General features: G+C 38.0%; 2 protein-coding genes across 7 annotated transcripts in view; one reads left to right on the top strand and one right to left on the bottom strand.

The window, feature by feature from the left end:
* NCOA3 (nuclear receptor coactivator 3) overlaps positions 1-16,847 on the bottom strand; it is a 145,395-nt gene that overhangs the window by 58,291 nt on the left and 70,257 nt on the right. For 5 of the 6 annotated variants that reach the window (XM_025470338.3, XM_025470339.3, XM_025470336.3 and 2 more), the window contains one exon: positions 16,074-16,155. The exons of the other annotated variant lie outside the window; for it this stretch is intronic. The gene's annotated coding sequence lies outside the window, so the exon portion shown is untranslated. The remainder of the gene's footprint in view (positions 1-16,073; positions 16,156-16,847) is intronic. 6 annotated transcript variants of the gene reach the window in all.
* On the top strand, positions 10,267-10,772 carry LOC112674081 (60S ribosomal protein L27a). The gene has a single exon (XM_025470350.3). The coding sequence runs from the start codon at positions 10,288-10,290 to the stop codon at positions 10,732-10,734; it is 447 nt and encodes a 148-aa protein (XP_025326135.1). The 5' UTR covers positions 10,267-10,287; the 3' UTR covers positions 10,735-10,772.

The raw sequence follows: 16,847 nt of genomic DNA, 5'->3' as shown, positions 1-16,847 counted from the left end.
TGAGGGACTAAGTGTGGTCAGATTATCTAAAACAAAATAACTCTGGTTTTTCCACTTATAACCACAGCACTTCATCAGCCTAAAACAGTAGATCCACTAAAATTATGGCTTTCTGGGTAATTTTTTAAATAGATGTTACAAGCTTAAGAGCACAATTTCTGGACATACTACAAGATACCCATAAGCATCTTATAAACACTTAATGGACAAATGGACTTTATTTGTCCATAAAAGTATAGATTGGGACATCTGGGTGGCTCAGCAGTTGAGCATCTGCCTTTAGCTCAGGACACGATCCCAGAGTCCAGGATTGAGTCCCACATCAGGATGCTTGCAGGGAACCTGCTTCTCCTCTGCCTATGTCTCTGCCCCCCCCCCCCCTCTCTCTCTCTCTCTCTCTCTCTCTCTCTCTGTCTCTCATGAATAAATAAATAAAATCTTTAAAAAAAAAAAGTGTAGATAGGTCTGGGTATGACTTGATTAATTTTTAAGAAAGTCTTTGACAGGGGTGCCTGGGTGGCTCAGTCATTTAAGCATCTGACTCTTGCTTTGAGCTCAGGTCATGATCTCAGGGTCCTGAGATTTAGCCCTGAATCAGGCTCCACACTCAGCAAGGAGTCTGCCTGAGAATTCTCTCTTCCCTTCTGTCTCTATCCACACTTACTCACATTCTCTAAAATAAATAAATAAATAAATTTTTAAAGTCTTTGACATAAATTTTCTTGCTACATGAAAAAGATTTGGTACTGGAATTAACATTAGTCCTATAATTAGAGCTTGACTACTGTAACAAAGACAGACTAAGGCTCTAAAAAACCTTGAGGCAAGTTCAATTCATGTGTTCTTTTTGAAACCCAGGAATGGGACACCTGAGTGGCTCAGCAGTTGAGCGTCTGCCTTTGGCTCAGGTCATGATCCCAGGCTCCTGGGATCAAGGTCCTACATCGGGCTCCCCACAGAGAACCTCCTTCCCCCTCTGCCTGTGTCTCTGCCTTTCTGTGTGTCTCTCATGAAAAAAATAAATAAAATCTTTAAAAAAAAAAAAAAAAAAGAAGAAGAAGAAGAAGAAGAAAGAAAAAAAAAGAAAGAAAGAAACCCAGGAATGTTTGGGACAGGTAGCAAACCTTCTGAGGTCAGTGCCGTGAGAAAAATAACTATTTTTCCATAAAATTCCTTCACAGCAGCATATAGATCTTAACCTCTATATATCAGGTATATTCTTTCACACTTTATAGAGATATAATTCATATACCATACATTTACAGTACCCAATTCAATAACCTTTTAATATATTCAGTTATACAACCATCACCAAAATCAATTTTGGAACATTTTCATTACACAAAAAAGCAGCCCAGTATTCCTTAGCTGTTCTCTCCCCTAATCCTATTTTCTGCCATCTCATGCTACCTCTCTCCCACCTAAAGGAGACCATTACTCTTTCTGTCTCTAATGATTCATCTATTCTGGACAATTTATACAAATGGAATCATAAAATATCTAGTCCTTTGTGATTAGCTTCTTTCACTTAGTCAAAGCCTTTCAAATTCATCCATGTTATAGCATACATCAGTAGTTCATTTCTTTTTATTTGTGAATACTTAATTGTATGGAAATACCATTTATCTATTCATCAGCTGATGGACATTTAACTTGTTTCCTCTTTTTGGCTATGACGAATCATGTTACTATGAACACTTACGTCCAAGTTTTTGTGTAGTCACCTATATTCTTAAACGAGAATATCATCTGCACTGATAAGGCAAATTTTGATGATACAGGCAAAGAAACCTCTAAAATTTGCTGGTAAACAGGAAAGAGGCCAGGTTCTTTAAAAACATTTTTAAAAAACTGGAGACCAACTGTGGGATTTTAATTATGATTAATATGCTAAGCACTCTAATGGAAAAAGTGGACAACAAGCAAGAACAGATGGGTAATGTAAGCAGAGAGATGGAAACTATGAGGAAAAAAGCAAATGGGAATATCAGAAATCAAAAACACTAACAGAAATGAATGCCTTTGATGGGCTCATCAGTTGACAGGGCACAGCTAAGGAAAAAAAAAATCAGTGAGTTTAAAGATCAATACAACTCCCAATACTGAAATGCAAAGAAAAAAAAAAAAAACAATATCCAAGGAAAGTGGAACAATTACAAAAGGCACATTATAGACTATAAGGGGAATACCATTTATATGAAATTCAGAAAAGGCAAAACTAGTGACTTAAAGCAGACCAGGAGCTGCCAGCTATCAGTGGACTGATTGCATAGAAGGACAAAAGAACTTCAGGGGGTGGTGGCAGTGTTTTATATCATGATTGTGGTAATGGTTACATTTGTCAAAACTCAGCAAATTTTAAACTTAAGGCTGGTGAATTTTATTATGTGTAAACTATACTTTAATAAAGCTGTCTTTTTTTTTTAATAATAAAGTTGTCTTTTAAAATCAAGTACTTAAAGTTGTGTCAGGAAAATAGCAGTACATATTGCTAATCCTGCAATAAATAATGACTGAAGATAAAATAAATTAGCTAATAAAAGAGGGCTATTTCAATAAGAAAATTTACTTTTCCTAGAGAAATTCCACAGGAAAAGCAAATTTAATATATCAGTAGCTAAAATCAAGTTTATATTTTAAAACTTTAAGGCAATAAAAATAATCTTGCAACAAAATACACAAAAATGTTCACTGAAATTTCATTCATACATCAAAAACCAGGGGACACTCTAATGACCATCAATTCCAGATTTAAAAAATAAATAAATCCATACAAAAAAATACAATATGATAGTAGCAAAAATATATACAAAACATGGTTGAATATTACAAGCAATCAGAAGTTTTTTTTAAAAAATCAAGTACACGGGGATCCCTGGGTGGCTCAGCGGTTTGGAGCCTGCCTTTGGCCCAGGGCACGATCCTGGAGTCCCAGGATCGAGTCCCACATCGGGCTCCCAGCATGGAGCCTGCTTCTCCCTCCTCCTGTGTCTCTGCCTCTCTCTTTCTCTGTGTGTCTATCATAAATATAAATAAATAAATAAATCTTTAAAAAAAGAAAATCAAGTACATTAGAACTGCCTGGGTAGCTCAGTTGGTTGAGCAGCCAACTCTTGATTTCGGCTGGGGTCATGGTCTAAGTCATGGGATGGAATCCTGAATCAGGCTCCAAGTTCGGGAGAAGTCAGCTAGAGATTCTCTCCCTTCCCCTGGCTCTCTCTCTCTCTAAATAAATTAATCTTTAAAAGTAAAATAAAATAAAAAGCAAATACATTACACTCATCTTTTGTAAAGCTAAAAGCAAAAACCAAACATGGCTTACGAACACGTGTGGATTTTTAAAGTTGTAAAAAGCAAGTGAATTACGGTATCTGTTACCTCTGGAACAGAAACAAAAGGACAAGATAGAAAAAAACTAAGGGAGTAGGTATACCTAACAAGTTTCCAGTTCTTAGGTTCAAGTAGTAGGTTCATAGGTGTTTTCCAAAGTATACTTCATAAGACAAATAATACATACTCCTGTTTATATAAAATATTACATAATTTTAACGTTAAATTAAAACATACTAAATATTAAGATGTTATGTTAAAAAAACAAAAAATATGTTAAGTTAATGTTAAGCAAATATATACTAAATCTAACATTTGAGCTAGATACTGTGTTGAGGGCATTCCCTTACTACTCTCATTTTAATCCCTATTTCAGCCCTCTAATACACAGAACAAATAAAAGTTCAAATTTATCCCTTTGTTACATGAAAAAATAGATATGGAGAGGTAAAATAACTCACCCAAGGTCATACATCTAGCAAGTGACAGAACTACAAATTAAATCCAACTCTTTCCAACATCAGAGCTCAAGCTCTTAATCATTTCTACCAAAAAATAAACAAATCAAATAGTTTACTTCTTTCTTCATGAAATCTGAGTGTAACTGCAGTGTCTACAGCTGTTCTAACAACTGTCTTTCAATAGAAATGGCCCAGCTCAGGATTCCAGTAAGAAGTTCTTGTTTTCCAGTCACATTAACTAGAAATTCCTACTAGCCTCTAAAAAAGAAAACAGTTAAGAATGATGTCCCCTAGGGGTCCCTGGGTGGCACACAGTGGGTTCAGCGACTGACTCTTGGTTTTGGCTCAAGGCATGATCTTGGGGTCAGAATGAACCCTACCTAGGGCCCTGCCCTCAGCACACATCTGCTAGAGATTCCCTCTCCTCCCTCTGCATCTACCGCTTCTGTGCATGCACACACACACTGCACTCTCTCTCTAACACAAATAAATTTGGGGGGGAAAAAAAAAGGAATAATGGCCCTTACCAGGTCATCACCAATGACTACAGATTTTTGACCCATCCCTGTAAATCACCTTTAAAAAATAGTTTGAAGTATCTTCATCTTACCAATACTTTCATCTCCTAATCTAAGCAATCAGCAAGCATTTATAGTGAGTGGGGGAGAAGCAGTCAACAGAGTAACTAAAAGGGTCTGTAATGAGGAACCAGATCCATCAATCATAAAAACTTAGCTGTAAAGAACCTGTGATATTCTATAAAACAAGCAAATTGATCCTAATGAGGAAACCTGAGACTACTACCATTCCTAGTTTCCATGCTGCTTTAAAAAAAAAAAAAGACTGCATTTTCTAGCTTCAAATTTAAGGGATGCTATATCTAGGCAGGCAATTGATGAAATTAACAAATGTCTATTTTTCAATATATATATATGAAATACAAATCTAAAAGCAATTTCCTTAAATTGCTCAGTTTTTCAATAACAGCTACTTTATAAGATGCCCATGAGCTTGATTCATTTTAATTATAAGGCATAATAAAAGCAGAACCTATAATTAAAAGTTACCTTTAAACTTAAGTAATTAAATTTCAAACTAAACTGAAGGACAAAGATACAATCCTTATAATTTAGGAAGCCATTCATATGTTCCTAATACTTTTTTAATATCAAAGTCTATAGAAGGCTACAATAAAACTTTAGAAATCAGAATGTTAGTAAAATGTGATATAAAGGCAACTTAGTAATTATCCTGACCTTGGCAATATTTTCATTCCTTTGTCCAAGTACATAGTACTTTCATTTTCATTAAGATGACACAAAAATTGGTTTAAGAAATTTTCACTGGGATCCCTGGGTGGCTCAGCAGTTTGGCACCTGCCTTTGGCCCAGGGCACGATCCTGGAGTCCCGGGATTGAGTCCCACATCGGGCTCCAGGCATGGAGCCTGCTTCTCCCTCTGCCTCTGCCTCTCTCTCTCTCTATCATAAATAAATAAATAAATCTTTAAAAAAAAAAAAAAGAAAGAAAGAAATTTTCATGAAGTAAAAGAGAATGGTAAGTCTCCAGTAAGAGACTGTACTTCAAATGGTTAATTTTCAAGACCATGAGAATGATATCATCGCCTGAGAGTCCAAAACTCATGATTTTAAAACTTCTGCGGTTAAAGATGAATTTCTATTGAATAACCATACACATACTTTTACTGCTAGGGAATGTCATCTAAAAGATTAGTTCTTAAGGTATTACTGACTTCAGTGATACTTAAATTCTTCCACTGAGAATCATTTTTTAAAGCAAGTAAGAACTTAAACATTATAAAATGGAAGAAAATTAAAATTAATAGCCCCTACCCACCCACCCCTCCTCCTATCCATAACAGCATGACCATTTAACAAGATAGCAACCTACTAGAAGATAAAAGTTCACAACTTACAGAAAGAAAATGGTCTGAAATTTGCAAAGAATCAAGAGTTAGATTCTAATTCAGTGACACCACAAACTAGTTACACAATTTTGATAAATCCATTAGTCTTTCTTAAGCACCTTTCTACCATGGGTTGAAAGAACAAGATGAGACATAAAAGCCTTTTCTTTTTGAATATTACTCAGATTGGGGATGACAGAAAAAAAGTAACTGAACCTAAGGGAAAGAAAAAAATTGCAGAAAAATGGACAGAGACTTAAGTATACATAAGAAATATAAAACAATCTAACAAACATGTAATTGGAGTCACAGAAGTCAGAATGAAGGAGAAAAAAAATACTTGAGGTAATAATAGCTAAGACTTCCCCAAACCTGAGGAAAACATCAATCTACATACTGAAGGAGCTCAAAGAATCGCAAGGAAAACAAATATAAAGATAATTAGACCTGAATACATCATAGTCAAACTCTTGAAAAACAAATAGAGAAAATCTTGAAAGCAGCCATATGGAAAGGATCATACATATACAGGAACAAGGATAAAAGTTATCTTTTCAAAAACAAGACAATGGAACAACATATTTAAAGTACTGAGCTACTTGTCCGGTGATGACTATCTCCCCATAAGAACATGCCCCTAAGGACTTCCTCCATCTCCTGGGGAAAAGCAGAAGCACAAGACGCACCTTGTGCAGAGCCCCAATTCCTACCTCATGGAAGTGATGTGCCCCGAATGCTATAAAATCACCACCATCCTCAGCCAGGCATAAATGGTAGTTTTGCATGCTAGCTCTTCCACTGTCTTTTGTCGGCCAGCAAATAATGGGCATCTGATTCCCTCACCTCAAATTTCAGAAGTGTGTATATGTGCAAAAAAGTAAAAACTTAGTCTACCTCTGATGTCAATAATTTTATAGGTTTAGTAAAAAACTCTTTCAATTTACCAGAGTAATTGGACAACTGAGGCTATATCTTGAAGGCCATAACTGAGAATCATTCACATTTAATCCAGACATGAAAAACCCACCATTAATAAAATTAAGATTGTAATTTATGTAAGTCAATGCCTATGAGCATGGTACCTATTCTTGGCTTATAGGAACCAACCTCAAAAGTGGAAGGAAGGTTATGCCCAGACAGGCCTTAAACTCGTACATTTAGAGAACCTGGAAAAGAAATGACTTCAAATTTATAGGTCCTTCAAAGTGAAATCTGGTAAAGAGTTTGGATTGGTTTCCTAGTCTCAAAATACAAGAACAAATAAAAGACTTTAAAAGATCAATTCCATATTCTTCAGGAAAACTTCTGAACAGAAATTAATCCTTTGCCTCAAAAGTTGCTCAATAAAATATGCCCAAGGGCACCTGGCAAGCTCAGTTAGGAAAACATGCAACTCTTGATCTCAAGGTCATGAGTTCAAGCCCCACATTGGGTCTAGAGCTTACTTTAAAAAAAAAAAAAAAATGCTCGTGGCCACCTAAGTGACTGAGTCAGTTGAGCATCCAACTTTTGGTTTTGGCGTGGTGATGATCTCATGGGTTGTAAGATAGAGTCCCACAAGAGGCTCCACACTCAGCAGGAAGTCTATTTGAAGATTCTATCCCTCAGTCCTTCCCCCCACTCACACTCAGGCACTGGAGTATTCTCTCTCTCTAAAATAAATAAATCTTTTTTTTTTTTAATGCTCAAAGAAGCTTTCATGGTTAACATATTTTTTTTGCACCTCTGCTAAGAAATTAAAGATTTTTTAAAACTGTAACTTGGCCAAAGCATGAGAGGAGCCTTTTTTTTCTAATGAACTCAAGAATCAATTGTGGGACTTCTGCTTTAATCCGAGAGAATAACAAACTCTATTCTACCATGAACAGGACAAAAAATATAAGAACAAACTATATTCAGGTATCAGAGAACAGGCAGTGAAAAACTGTGGTCCCTAAGATATAGGGAAATATTTGGAGGGGAAAAGGCAACAACGTGAATCCTACCACTACCCAAGCTTTTCTGCCAGAAAATAATTTCTACATCACAGCATAGGGATAAAGAACCCCAAAAGAGCCCAGTAATTTTGAACTGACAAGACAATCATCACAGTTCAGGATGTCCCAGCTACTTAGAATCTGCAGGGAAGTTTTTCAGAGTGATTGAAAAATTGCAGGGATTGACAAACTGATCCTGAAATTTGTTATCAAAATGCAAAAGCCCTGGATTATCCAAGGCAATCATGACAAGGAAAAAAGTTGAAAGATTCACATTACTCACTCTCAAACCTTCCCATAAAAGCTATAATCATCAGGACAATATATGTGGGCAGAAGATTGGTATATAAATCAATCAATGGAACAGAAAAAAGAAAGAGATCCTAATGTACACAGTCAGTTGATTTAAGTTAGCAAGACAATGCAATGGAAAAGGGAGAGTCTTTTAAATAGACATTTTAAGCCTGATCCTCAGGGGCACCTGGGTGGCTCAGCTGTTTGGGCATCTGTCTTTGGCTCAGGTCATAGTCCTGGAGTCCTGGGATGGAGACCCTGAGTCAGGCTTCCTGCTCAGGGGGGAGCCTGCTTCTTCTGCCCCTCCCCTCTGCTGTGATCTCTCTCTCTCTTTCTCTCTCACTCACTCAAATAAAATCTTTTAAAAAATAGGGCAACCCTGGTGGCGCAGCGGTTTAGCGCCGCCTGCAGCTCAAGGCATGATCCTGAAGACCCTGGATCAAGTCCCACGTCAGGCTCTCTTCATGGAGCCTGCTTCTCCCTCTGTCTCTGCCTCTCATTCTCTCTCTGTGTCTCTATGAATAAATAAATTAAAAACCTTAAAAAAAAATAAAATCTTTAAAAATAATAATAATAAAAAATAAAAACTTATTCTCAATCCTTTCTTCACATCATACACAAAAATTAAATCAAAATGGATCACAGACCTAAATATAAAGCCAGAAGTATAAAAGTTCTACAAGAAAACACAGATCATCGTAAACTACAGGTAGGCAAAGATCTCTTAGTACATAAAAAAGCACTAACCACAAAAGAAAAAATTGATAAATTGTACTTAAGGGGCACCTGAGTGGCTCAGTGGTTGAGTATCTGCCTTTGGCTCAGGTCATGATCCCACAGTCCTGGAATCAAGTCCTGCATCAGGCTCCTCACAGGGAGCCTGCTTCTCTCTCTGCCTATGTCTCTGCTTCTCTCTTCTCTCATGAATCAATAAATAAAATCTTTATTAAAAAAATAAACTGTACTTCTTACTTTGCTATTATATATGTTTAGGAATTCTTTAGAGAAAATAATAAAAGTGCACTAATCCATAGAATGGGAGAAAATATTTGAAAAAAATTGTACATGAAAATTCAAAATGCCTATTCTTCAAAAAAAATTAAGAAAATAAAAAGGGAAGATTAAAAACATAATACTCTTAAAAAGTGAAAAGAATCTGTATACAGAATGTGTATTTTTTAAAAACTCCTACAATAACGAACTGCTCAATTCAAAAAATGAGCAGAACACTTAGACACTTCATAAAAGAGATACATGTGGTTACTAAGAAACTATTATCTATATATCATTAGACATCATGGAAATGCAAATTAAAGCCACAATGCAATACCACTACCGCCCATTAGAAGGGCTGAAATTGAAGATGTGACAATAACAAATGGGAACGATTCAAACTTGAAAGCTTTAATCTTGCAGGTGTAATATACAGTGGTACAGACAATTCAAAAAACAGTTACACAGTTTTATAGAGGTAAGTATATACTTGGAATAGATGGGTGGCTCAGTTGGTTAAGTGTCTGCTTTCGGGTCAGGTCATGATCCAGGTCTCTGAGGCTGGCTCCCTGCTCAAAGGGGAACCTACTTCTCCCTTTGCCCCTCCCCAATTCATGCTTGTGCTCCCCCACTCTCTCTCTCCTCCCTCCCTACAATTAAAAAATAAGAATACAGGGGATCCCTGGGTGGCTTAGGCGCTTCAGCACCTGCCTTTGGCCCAGGACATGATTCTGGAGTCCCGGGATCGTCCCACATCGGGCTCCCTGCATGGAGCCTGCTTCTCCCTCTGCCTGTGTCTCTGCCCCTGTGTGTCTGTCTGTCTGTCTCTCTCTCTGTGTCTCTCTCTCTGTCTCTCATGAAATAAATAAAATCTTTAAAAAAAATAAGCACATACTAGCTAGAATTTAAATTAAAAGTTAAAACAAATAAAAGCAGGACGCCTCGTGGCTCAGTAGGTGAGCATCTATCTTTGGCTCAGGTGATGATCCTGGGGTCCTGGGATTTTTTTTTTTTTTAAAGATTTATTTATTTATTCATGATAGACATAGGGGGAGAGAGAGAGAGGCAGAGAGAGAAGCAGGCTCCATGCAAGGACCCCGACGTGGGACTCGATCCTGGGACTCCACGATCACGCTCTGGGCCAAAGGCAGGAGCTAAACCACTGAGCTACCCAGGGATCCCGGGGTCCTGGGATTGAGTCCGACATCAGGCTCCCCACAGGGAGCCTGCTTCTCTCTATGTGTCTCTCATGAATAATAAAATCTTTAACAAATAAGTAAATACCCTTTTTCCTCTGGGCCGCCAACATGCCATCCAGACTGAGGAAGACCCGGAAACTTCGGGGCCACGTGAGCCATGGCCACGGCCGCATCGGCAAACACCGGAAGCACCCAGGAGGCCGGGGTAATGCTGGTGGCATGCATCATCACAGGATCAACTTCGACAAATATCACCCAGGTTACTTCGGAAAAGTCGGTATGAGACATTACCACTTAAAGAGGAACCAGAGCTTCTGCCCAACTGTCAACCTTGATAAACTGTGGACCTTAGTCAGTGAGCAGACACGGGTAAATGCTGCCAAAAACAAGACTGGAGCTGCTCCTATTATCGATGTGGTGCGATCGGGCTACTACAAAGTTTTGGGAAAGGGAAAGCTCCCAAAACAGCCTGTCATCGTGAAGGCCAAATTCTTCAGTAGAAGAGCTGAGGAGAAGATAAAGGGTGTGGGGGGCGCCTGCGTTCTAGTAGCTTGAAGCCACATAGGGGGAGGTTCATTAAATGCTAACAAGTGCTTTTCAAAAAAAAAAAAAAAAAACAAATAAGTAAATAAATAAAAGCTAAGTTTTCTAACTAGAATTTAAATTAAAAATTGAAACAAAAATACTTTTTTAATAAAAAGATAAGCATACACTTAATGGAAGACCCTGCAATTACACTCCTGGGTATTTACTCAACATTGACTTGTACCTAAATGTTCACAGTGGCTTTATTCATCATAGTAGCCAAAAACAAGAAACTCAAAAGTTGTGGCAGTCACATAGAATACCACTCAACAATAAAAAGAAATTACTGATACTTACAGTAACGTGGATGTATCTAAAAAATATACTGTGCTGAATCAAATCACTTTTAATGTGACTGTGGGTAAACACAACAGGTGGGGATCCCTGGGTGGCGTGGCTTGGTTTAGAATTATTTTAATTGCAAAATACTGTAAACAACTTAAGTAATACCCATACATAGGTGTGGGCATTACATACCCATATACCCATATCCATACATATGTATGTAATACCCATATATAGTTAACTGCTTGAGTTAACTATGGTACATGCTCATGATGGAAACTATGTAAAAAACAAATGAGAAAGGGGCTGGGAAAAGAAGGGATGAGGACTGCTAAAAGAGTACAGAGTTTCATTCTAGTTAGATGAAAATGGTCTGTAGATTAATGGTGGTGATATTGGACAGCAATGTCAATGTTAATGCCACCGAACTATATGCTTAAAATTGGCTAGAATGGTTAAGTTTTATATAAATTTTACCACAATTTTTTTAATTGTTATTTATTTATTTATGATAGTCACACAGAGAGAGAGAGAGAGGCAGAGACATAGGCAGAGGGAGAAGCAGGCTCCATGCACCGGCAGCCCGATGTGGGACTAGATCCCGGGTCTCCAGGATCGCGCCCTGGGCCAAAGGCAGGTGCCAAACCACTGCGCCACCCAGGGATCCCTACCACAATTTTTTAAATGAATGAGAAAGATCCCTTTGTCATGATATGGCATTATTTCTAGGCGATATTAGTAAATGAAAACAGCAATGTGCACAAAATTTCATGTCTGTATGGATTCTCAGTATATATACCTATTAAATTTGACCTATTTAAACAAGAAACAGCAAAGTGTAAAAGGGTATATACAACATGCTATACACCTTTTGGGAAGGAAGGAGGGAAGGAGGGAGGAAAGGAAAAGGAAAGGAAGTTAAAAAAAAGAAGGGAGGGAGGGAGGAAGGAAGGGAGGGAATAAATACATACTTTATATCTGTTGGCCATTACCAAAAGAAATACAGGGAGGGATGAACCCAAAATAGTGAGGCTGGTTACCTATGAGAAATAGGGGAAACGATACACAAGGGAAGTATATCTTTTGCATACTTTTAATTTTTAAAAGTGTTTTCTATGAATCAAAATGAGAAGGAGCATTTAAAAAAAAGAAACCTGGGGGCACATGGGTAGTTAGTTAAGCAATCGACTCTTGATTTCAGCTCAGGTCATGATCTCATGGTCATGAGTTCAAGCCCCAAGTTGGGCACCAATTTCAGCTCAGGTCATGATCTCAGGGTCATGAATTCAAGCCCCAAGTTGGGCACCACACTGGGCATGGAGCCCACTTAAAAAGGACAGGGGCCGGGGATCCCTAGGTGGCTCAGTGGTTTGGTGCCTGCTTTCAGCCCAGGGCGTGATCCTGCAGTCCTGGGATCGAGTCCCACATCAGGCTTCCTGCATGGAGTCTGCTTCTCCTCTGTCTGTGTCTCTGCCCCTCTCTCTCTCTCTCCTTCTCTCTCTCTCTCTCTGCCTCTCTCTCATGAATAAACAAAATCTTTAAAAAAGGGAGGGGGCAGGGGCTGCTGGGGGGGTGGCGGTGGGGATGTGCCTGGGTGGCTCAGTCAGTTAAGCATCCTAATCTTGGTTTGGGCTAAGGTCACATCGACAGGGTGGAAGGATGGAGCTGTGCATCAGGCTTCACGCTCAGCAGGGAGTCCGTTTAAGATTGCCTTCCTCTTCCTCTGCTCCTCCTCCTACCCCTTCCACTGCTTGCACTAGCATGCCTGCTCTCTCTTGCTCTCTAAATCTTTTTTTAAAAAATGAAAAAGAAATGAACCTAATTTCATTCAAATGAATACCTTAACTACCTTATGCAGAAAGTTGGAATGGCTAGTGAAAGTGGGGAAGGAAGGGAAAGCAAGAAAGGAAGGAGGAAGGGCTGATTCAAGAAATTTAAGAATGCAGTATTTTTTATTCATTGTCAGTCTTTGTGCAGGATGGCTGTAAGGCAGTGAAGAACTGGATATAAACTCTCCACTTTAAGTAAGTTTGTTTACTGTGGTAAAATGGGCAAAGCGACTCTGAAATTATTTGAGATGTATTATAGGATAGAGCAAATGAGTAAACACAATGACAATGTTGGAAGCCAAGGTTTCTCACAGCACAAAAAGGGACATAAAAATATGAAAAAGTACCAAGAATGAGGTCTACAGACAGGGAGTGAAGCTGGACATACTGATATAAACTCATGATTTCTCAACTATGTATATGCTCGTTGCTATGAATGTGTTTATGTACAAGTATGTTTATGCATGCACATGTGTGTATAAACATGCATATTTTACTAGCTCTGTCCATGGAAAGGGAGAACCCATGAGCAATGAGAATACCTCCCCTTACCCCTGCAAGATCTTAGTCTCTGATACTATTCTCCACACAAGGACATGGAGATTGATTAAGATTTCCACTTTCTAATGCTTAAATCTTTATTTTAAAAAAAAAAAAAGAAAGAAAGAAAGAAAAAAAAAAAGACTTCCACTTTCTAAACCTAGGGCATTTGGAGCACCAAAATAATTAGGTAATGAATTTATCAATTAAAAACCTAGGAATTCATGAGTCCAAACTGATAAATAGGGCTCTTGATTACAGAATAATGTAAGGACTGACTGGTAGTATGAAGGGAATGCCAGAATCAAAAAATAACCATTTTGGAACCGACACAGTGAAAAATAAGATCAGAGAGGAGTCATCAATGAATGCTAAATCTAGGGCAAATTGTGATGAGAACCATGGTATTTGCATGGTCTCCCCACAAAATGCTTATTGACTGGAAGGAAAATAAACTATACAATGGAGAAACCTAGCAGTATCTTGGCCAAGTAATCAATGTTAACATCACAAGTGGGGACAGAAGATATCCTATGTCTCCAGAAGTTGTGCATCTTTCTCAGGATACCACATTACCTATACAATATTTCAGCCAAGAACGCACAATCTCCATCTAATTGTAAGGAAATTTCAGAAAAACATTAAATGAAGAACATTCTATTAAAAGGGAGGGAAAGGCTGTATTCTTCAAAAATGTTAATGTCATAAAAGACAAAGGCTATGGGAATATTCCAGGAAAAAGAAGGCTAAAGAGAAATAAATACAGTAAATGCAATACCCAACCCTAGACTGGATTCTGTACAGGAAGCAAAGGAAATGCTGTTAACAGACTTTATTAGGTCAACTGAACAAACTGGAAGACAGACCATACATTTGTGCCAGAGGCCATTTATGAAGTTGATAAGTATATAATAGTTATATAAGAGAATGACCCTATCCTTAAGGAATACAGCAGTATTAGCAGAAAGAAGATCAATATATATAACTTACCCTCAAATAGTTCAGAAAAAAACTATGCGTGCATAAGGAAGGAAAGAGAGAGGGAAGGAAAGAGTGAGAACATGCATGGATGCAAATGATAAACAAGTAGATAAATCTAGCAAAAGGATATCTAGATATTCTTTATTTTTTGTAACTTCTGTAAATTAGAAATGACTCCCAAATAAAGAGGTTTATCTTTTTCTTGTTAATAAATACCATGGAGATAGTTATCTAGTATGTTCAGAATATAATGGGAACATACCATGATTAATTAAAGGATTTTATAGGGAAACGGCAAGAGCTGAGACCAGAGGCTTACACAGATTTCCAGATAAAGAACTGTTTCAAATGTCAGAGAAGGGAGTTTGTACTTTTATTTTCTGTAAGCTAGGGAATGGAAACACAAAGCTAAGAGTAGAACTGAGGCTTAATTAAAAGGGACATACTTAAGGAAATTTTCTAAGCAAAATTTCAAATGCTAGAAACAAGGAGTAAAGAGATATGTGAACAAACACAAGCAGGAAATTATAGGATCTTGGCCTAGGAAGCTAAGATACTAGCAGAAAGTGGTACAAATACAGGAGACATGAAAACAGAAAATCAGATAAGGCCTGTTTACTAAATCTCTAATACTCAAAGGGATGGGGGGAGTAGTTCAAAGATGACTCAGATTTCAAGCAGAGCTAACCAAAAGAGGAATCCCTGGGTGGCTGAGCGGTTTGGTGCCTGCCTTCAGCCCAGGGCATGATCCCGGAGTCCTGGGATCGAGTCCCATATCCAGCTCCCTGCATGGAGTCTGCTTTTCCCTCTGGTTGTGTCTCTGTCTCTGTGTGTGTCTCTCTCTATGTCTCTCATGAATAAATAAAATCTTAAAAAAAAAAAAAAAAAAAAAAAAAATGAATAAATAAAATCTTAAAAAAAAAAAGAGCTAATCAAAAGAATGATGGTGCTACTAACAAAAATAAATTTAACTAAGCAAAGTGTAACTGCTTTCTTGGCTATCAAATGATCTTTTCAATTCTCATTTCTCCTATCCTGGTGCAACAGGAGTTAGGAGAGGAGTTCAATAAGATGTTATATGCCAGCACAAGCAATCTGAGGAAACTAGTCTTTACGAGGTAAAATAATAAAAATAAGTGGAACTGATTCAGATTTTGAATAAACACCATTAAAGCATTCACACATAAGGGAAAAGTTGAGTGGGAGGGTAGTGTCTCATATTAAACTGTAACATACAGTTTGCTTCCTCCCCCAAAAAAGTTTGTATATATACACATACATATGAATATACATATATATATTCACTCATTTCAAGACCATTCAGACACTCAACTAATGTTATCACTAACGAGAAAAACATGAGAGACACCTGAGTAGCTCCGTCAGCTAAGCATCCAACTCTTAGTTTAGGCTCAGGTCATGATCTCAGGGTCACTGGATCAAGCCCTGTGTGGGGCTCAGCACTCAGCAGGGAGTCCGCTTGAAGATTCTCTCCCTCTGCCCCTCCCCCACACTCACACACACTCTAATAAATCAATAAAACGTTTAAAAAAAAGAGAGAAAAGCATGAAATAAAACACAAGTTTAAGATTAAATCATTAAAGAAAGGTCCATATCTTCAGAGGGTAAAGACAGAAAATAGCAAAGGATCAAATCAAAGTAAAAGTGAATTACCTGGCTAACCAGTCAAATGACGTTCAAGCAGGAGCTTATTTTTATTGGTCTGTGACTCCACTGTTCAGCAAGTATTTTGATCCTGAAAACAAAAAAAAGGGGGGGGAAGGGGATGGTGTTGAATTTTATTGCCCTTTCTTAATATAAGGTAACAGTCACATACAAATTAACCTTTCCCATGATTCCCTTCTCTGGACATATGAAACAAGCAAAAACAAAACATGCTATATCAAGTACAAGCCTCTTCCTAGGAATTTGAGGTGATGCCTTAGTCATATAATACCATTTCTGCTTAAAAGTCAGGTATGGCATATACAATATATACCCTGCCAGTTAATAAACATGAATAATCCAAAATAGCAGTTGAGGAAACCAACTCCAAATCCTGACAAGTAATCTAACCAGATGGGTAGTATGATTTTGGGGTGTCCCCACCTGTCCAAAAAGAATGCTCACCAAATAACAATTAAAAACAATACTGAGGGGTGCCTGGGTGGCTCAGCTCAGGTCCTTCAGCTCAGGTCCTGATCTCAGGATCCTGAGATAGAGCCCACTCATCAGTCTCCCTGCTCAGTGGTTAAGTGTGCTTCTGCTTTTCCCTCTGCCCTACCCACGCCCCGCTCGTGCACTCACACACACTCTTCCTCTCAAATAAATATTTTTTTAAAAAAAACAGTATCAGAGTGCCTGGGTGGCTCAGTTGGTTAAGTTTCTGCCTTTGGCTCAGGTCATGATTCCAGGGTCCTGACATAGAGCCCCACAATGGGCTCCCTG

Source organism: Canis lupus, chromosome 24 (genome assembly GCF_003254725.2).
Source record: "Canis lupus dingo isolate Sandy chromosome 24, ASM325472v2, whole genome shotgun sequence".
Classification (NCBI taxonomy): Eukaryota; Metazoa; Chordata; class Mammalia; order Carnivora; family Canidae; genus Canis; species Canis lupus.
The sequence above is the reverse complement of the archived record's forward strand: the minus strand, read 5'-3'. Positions and strand labels throughout refer to the sequence as shown.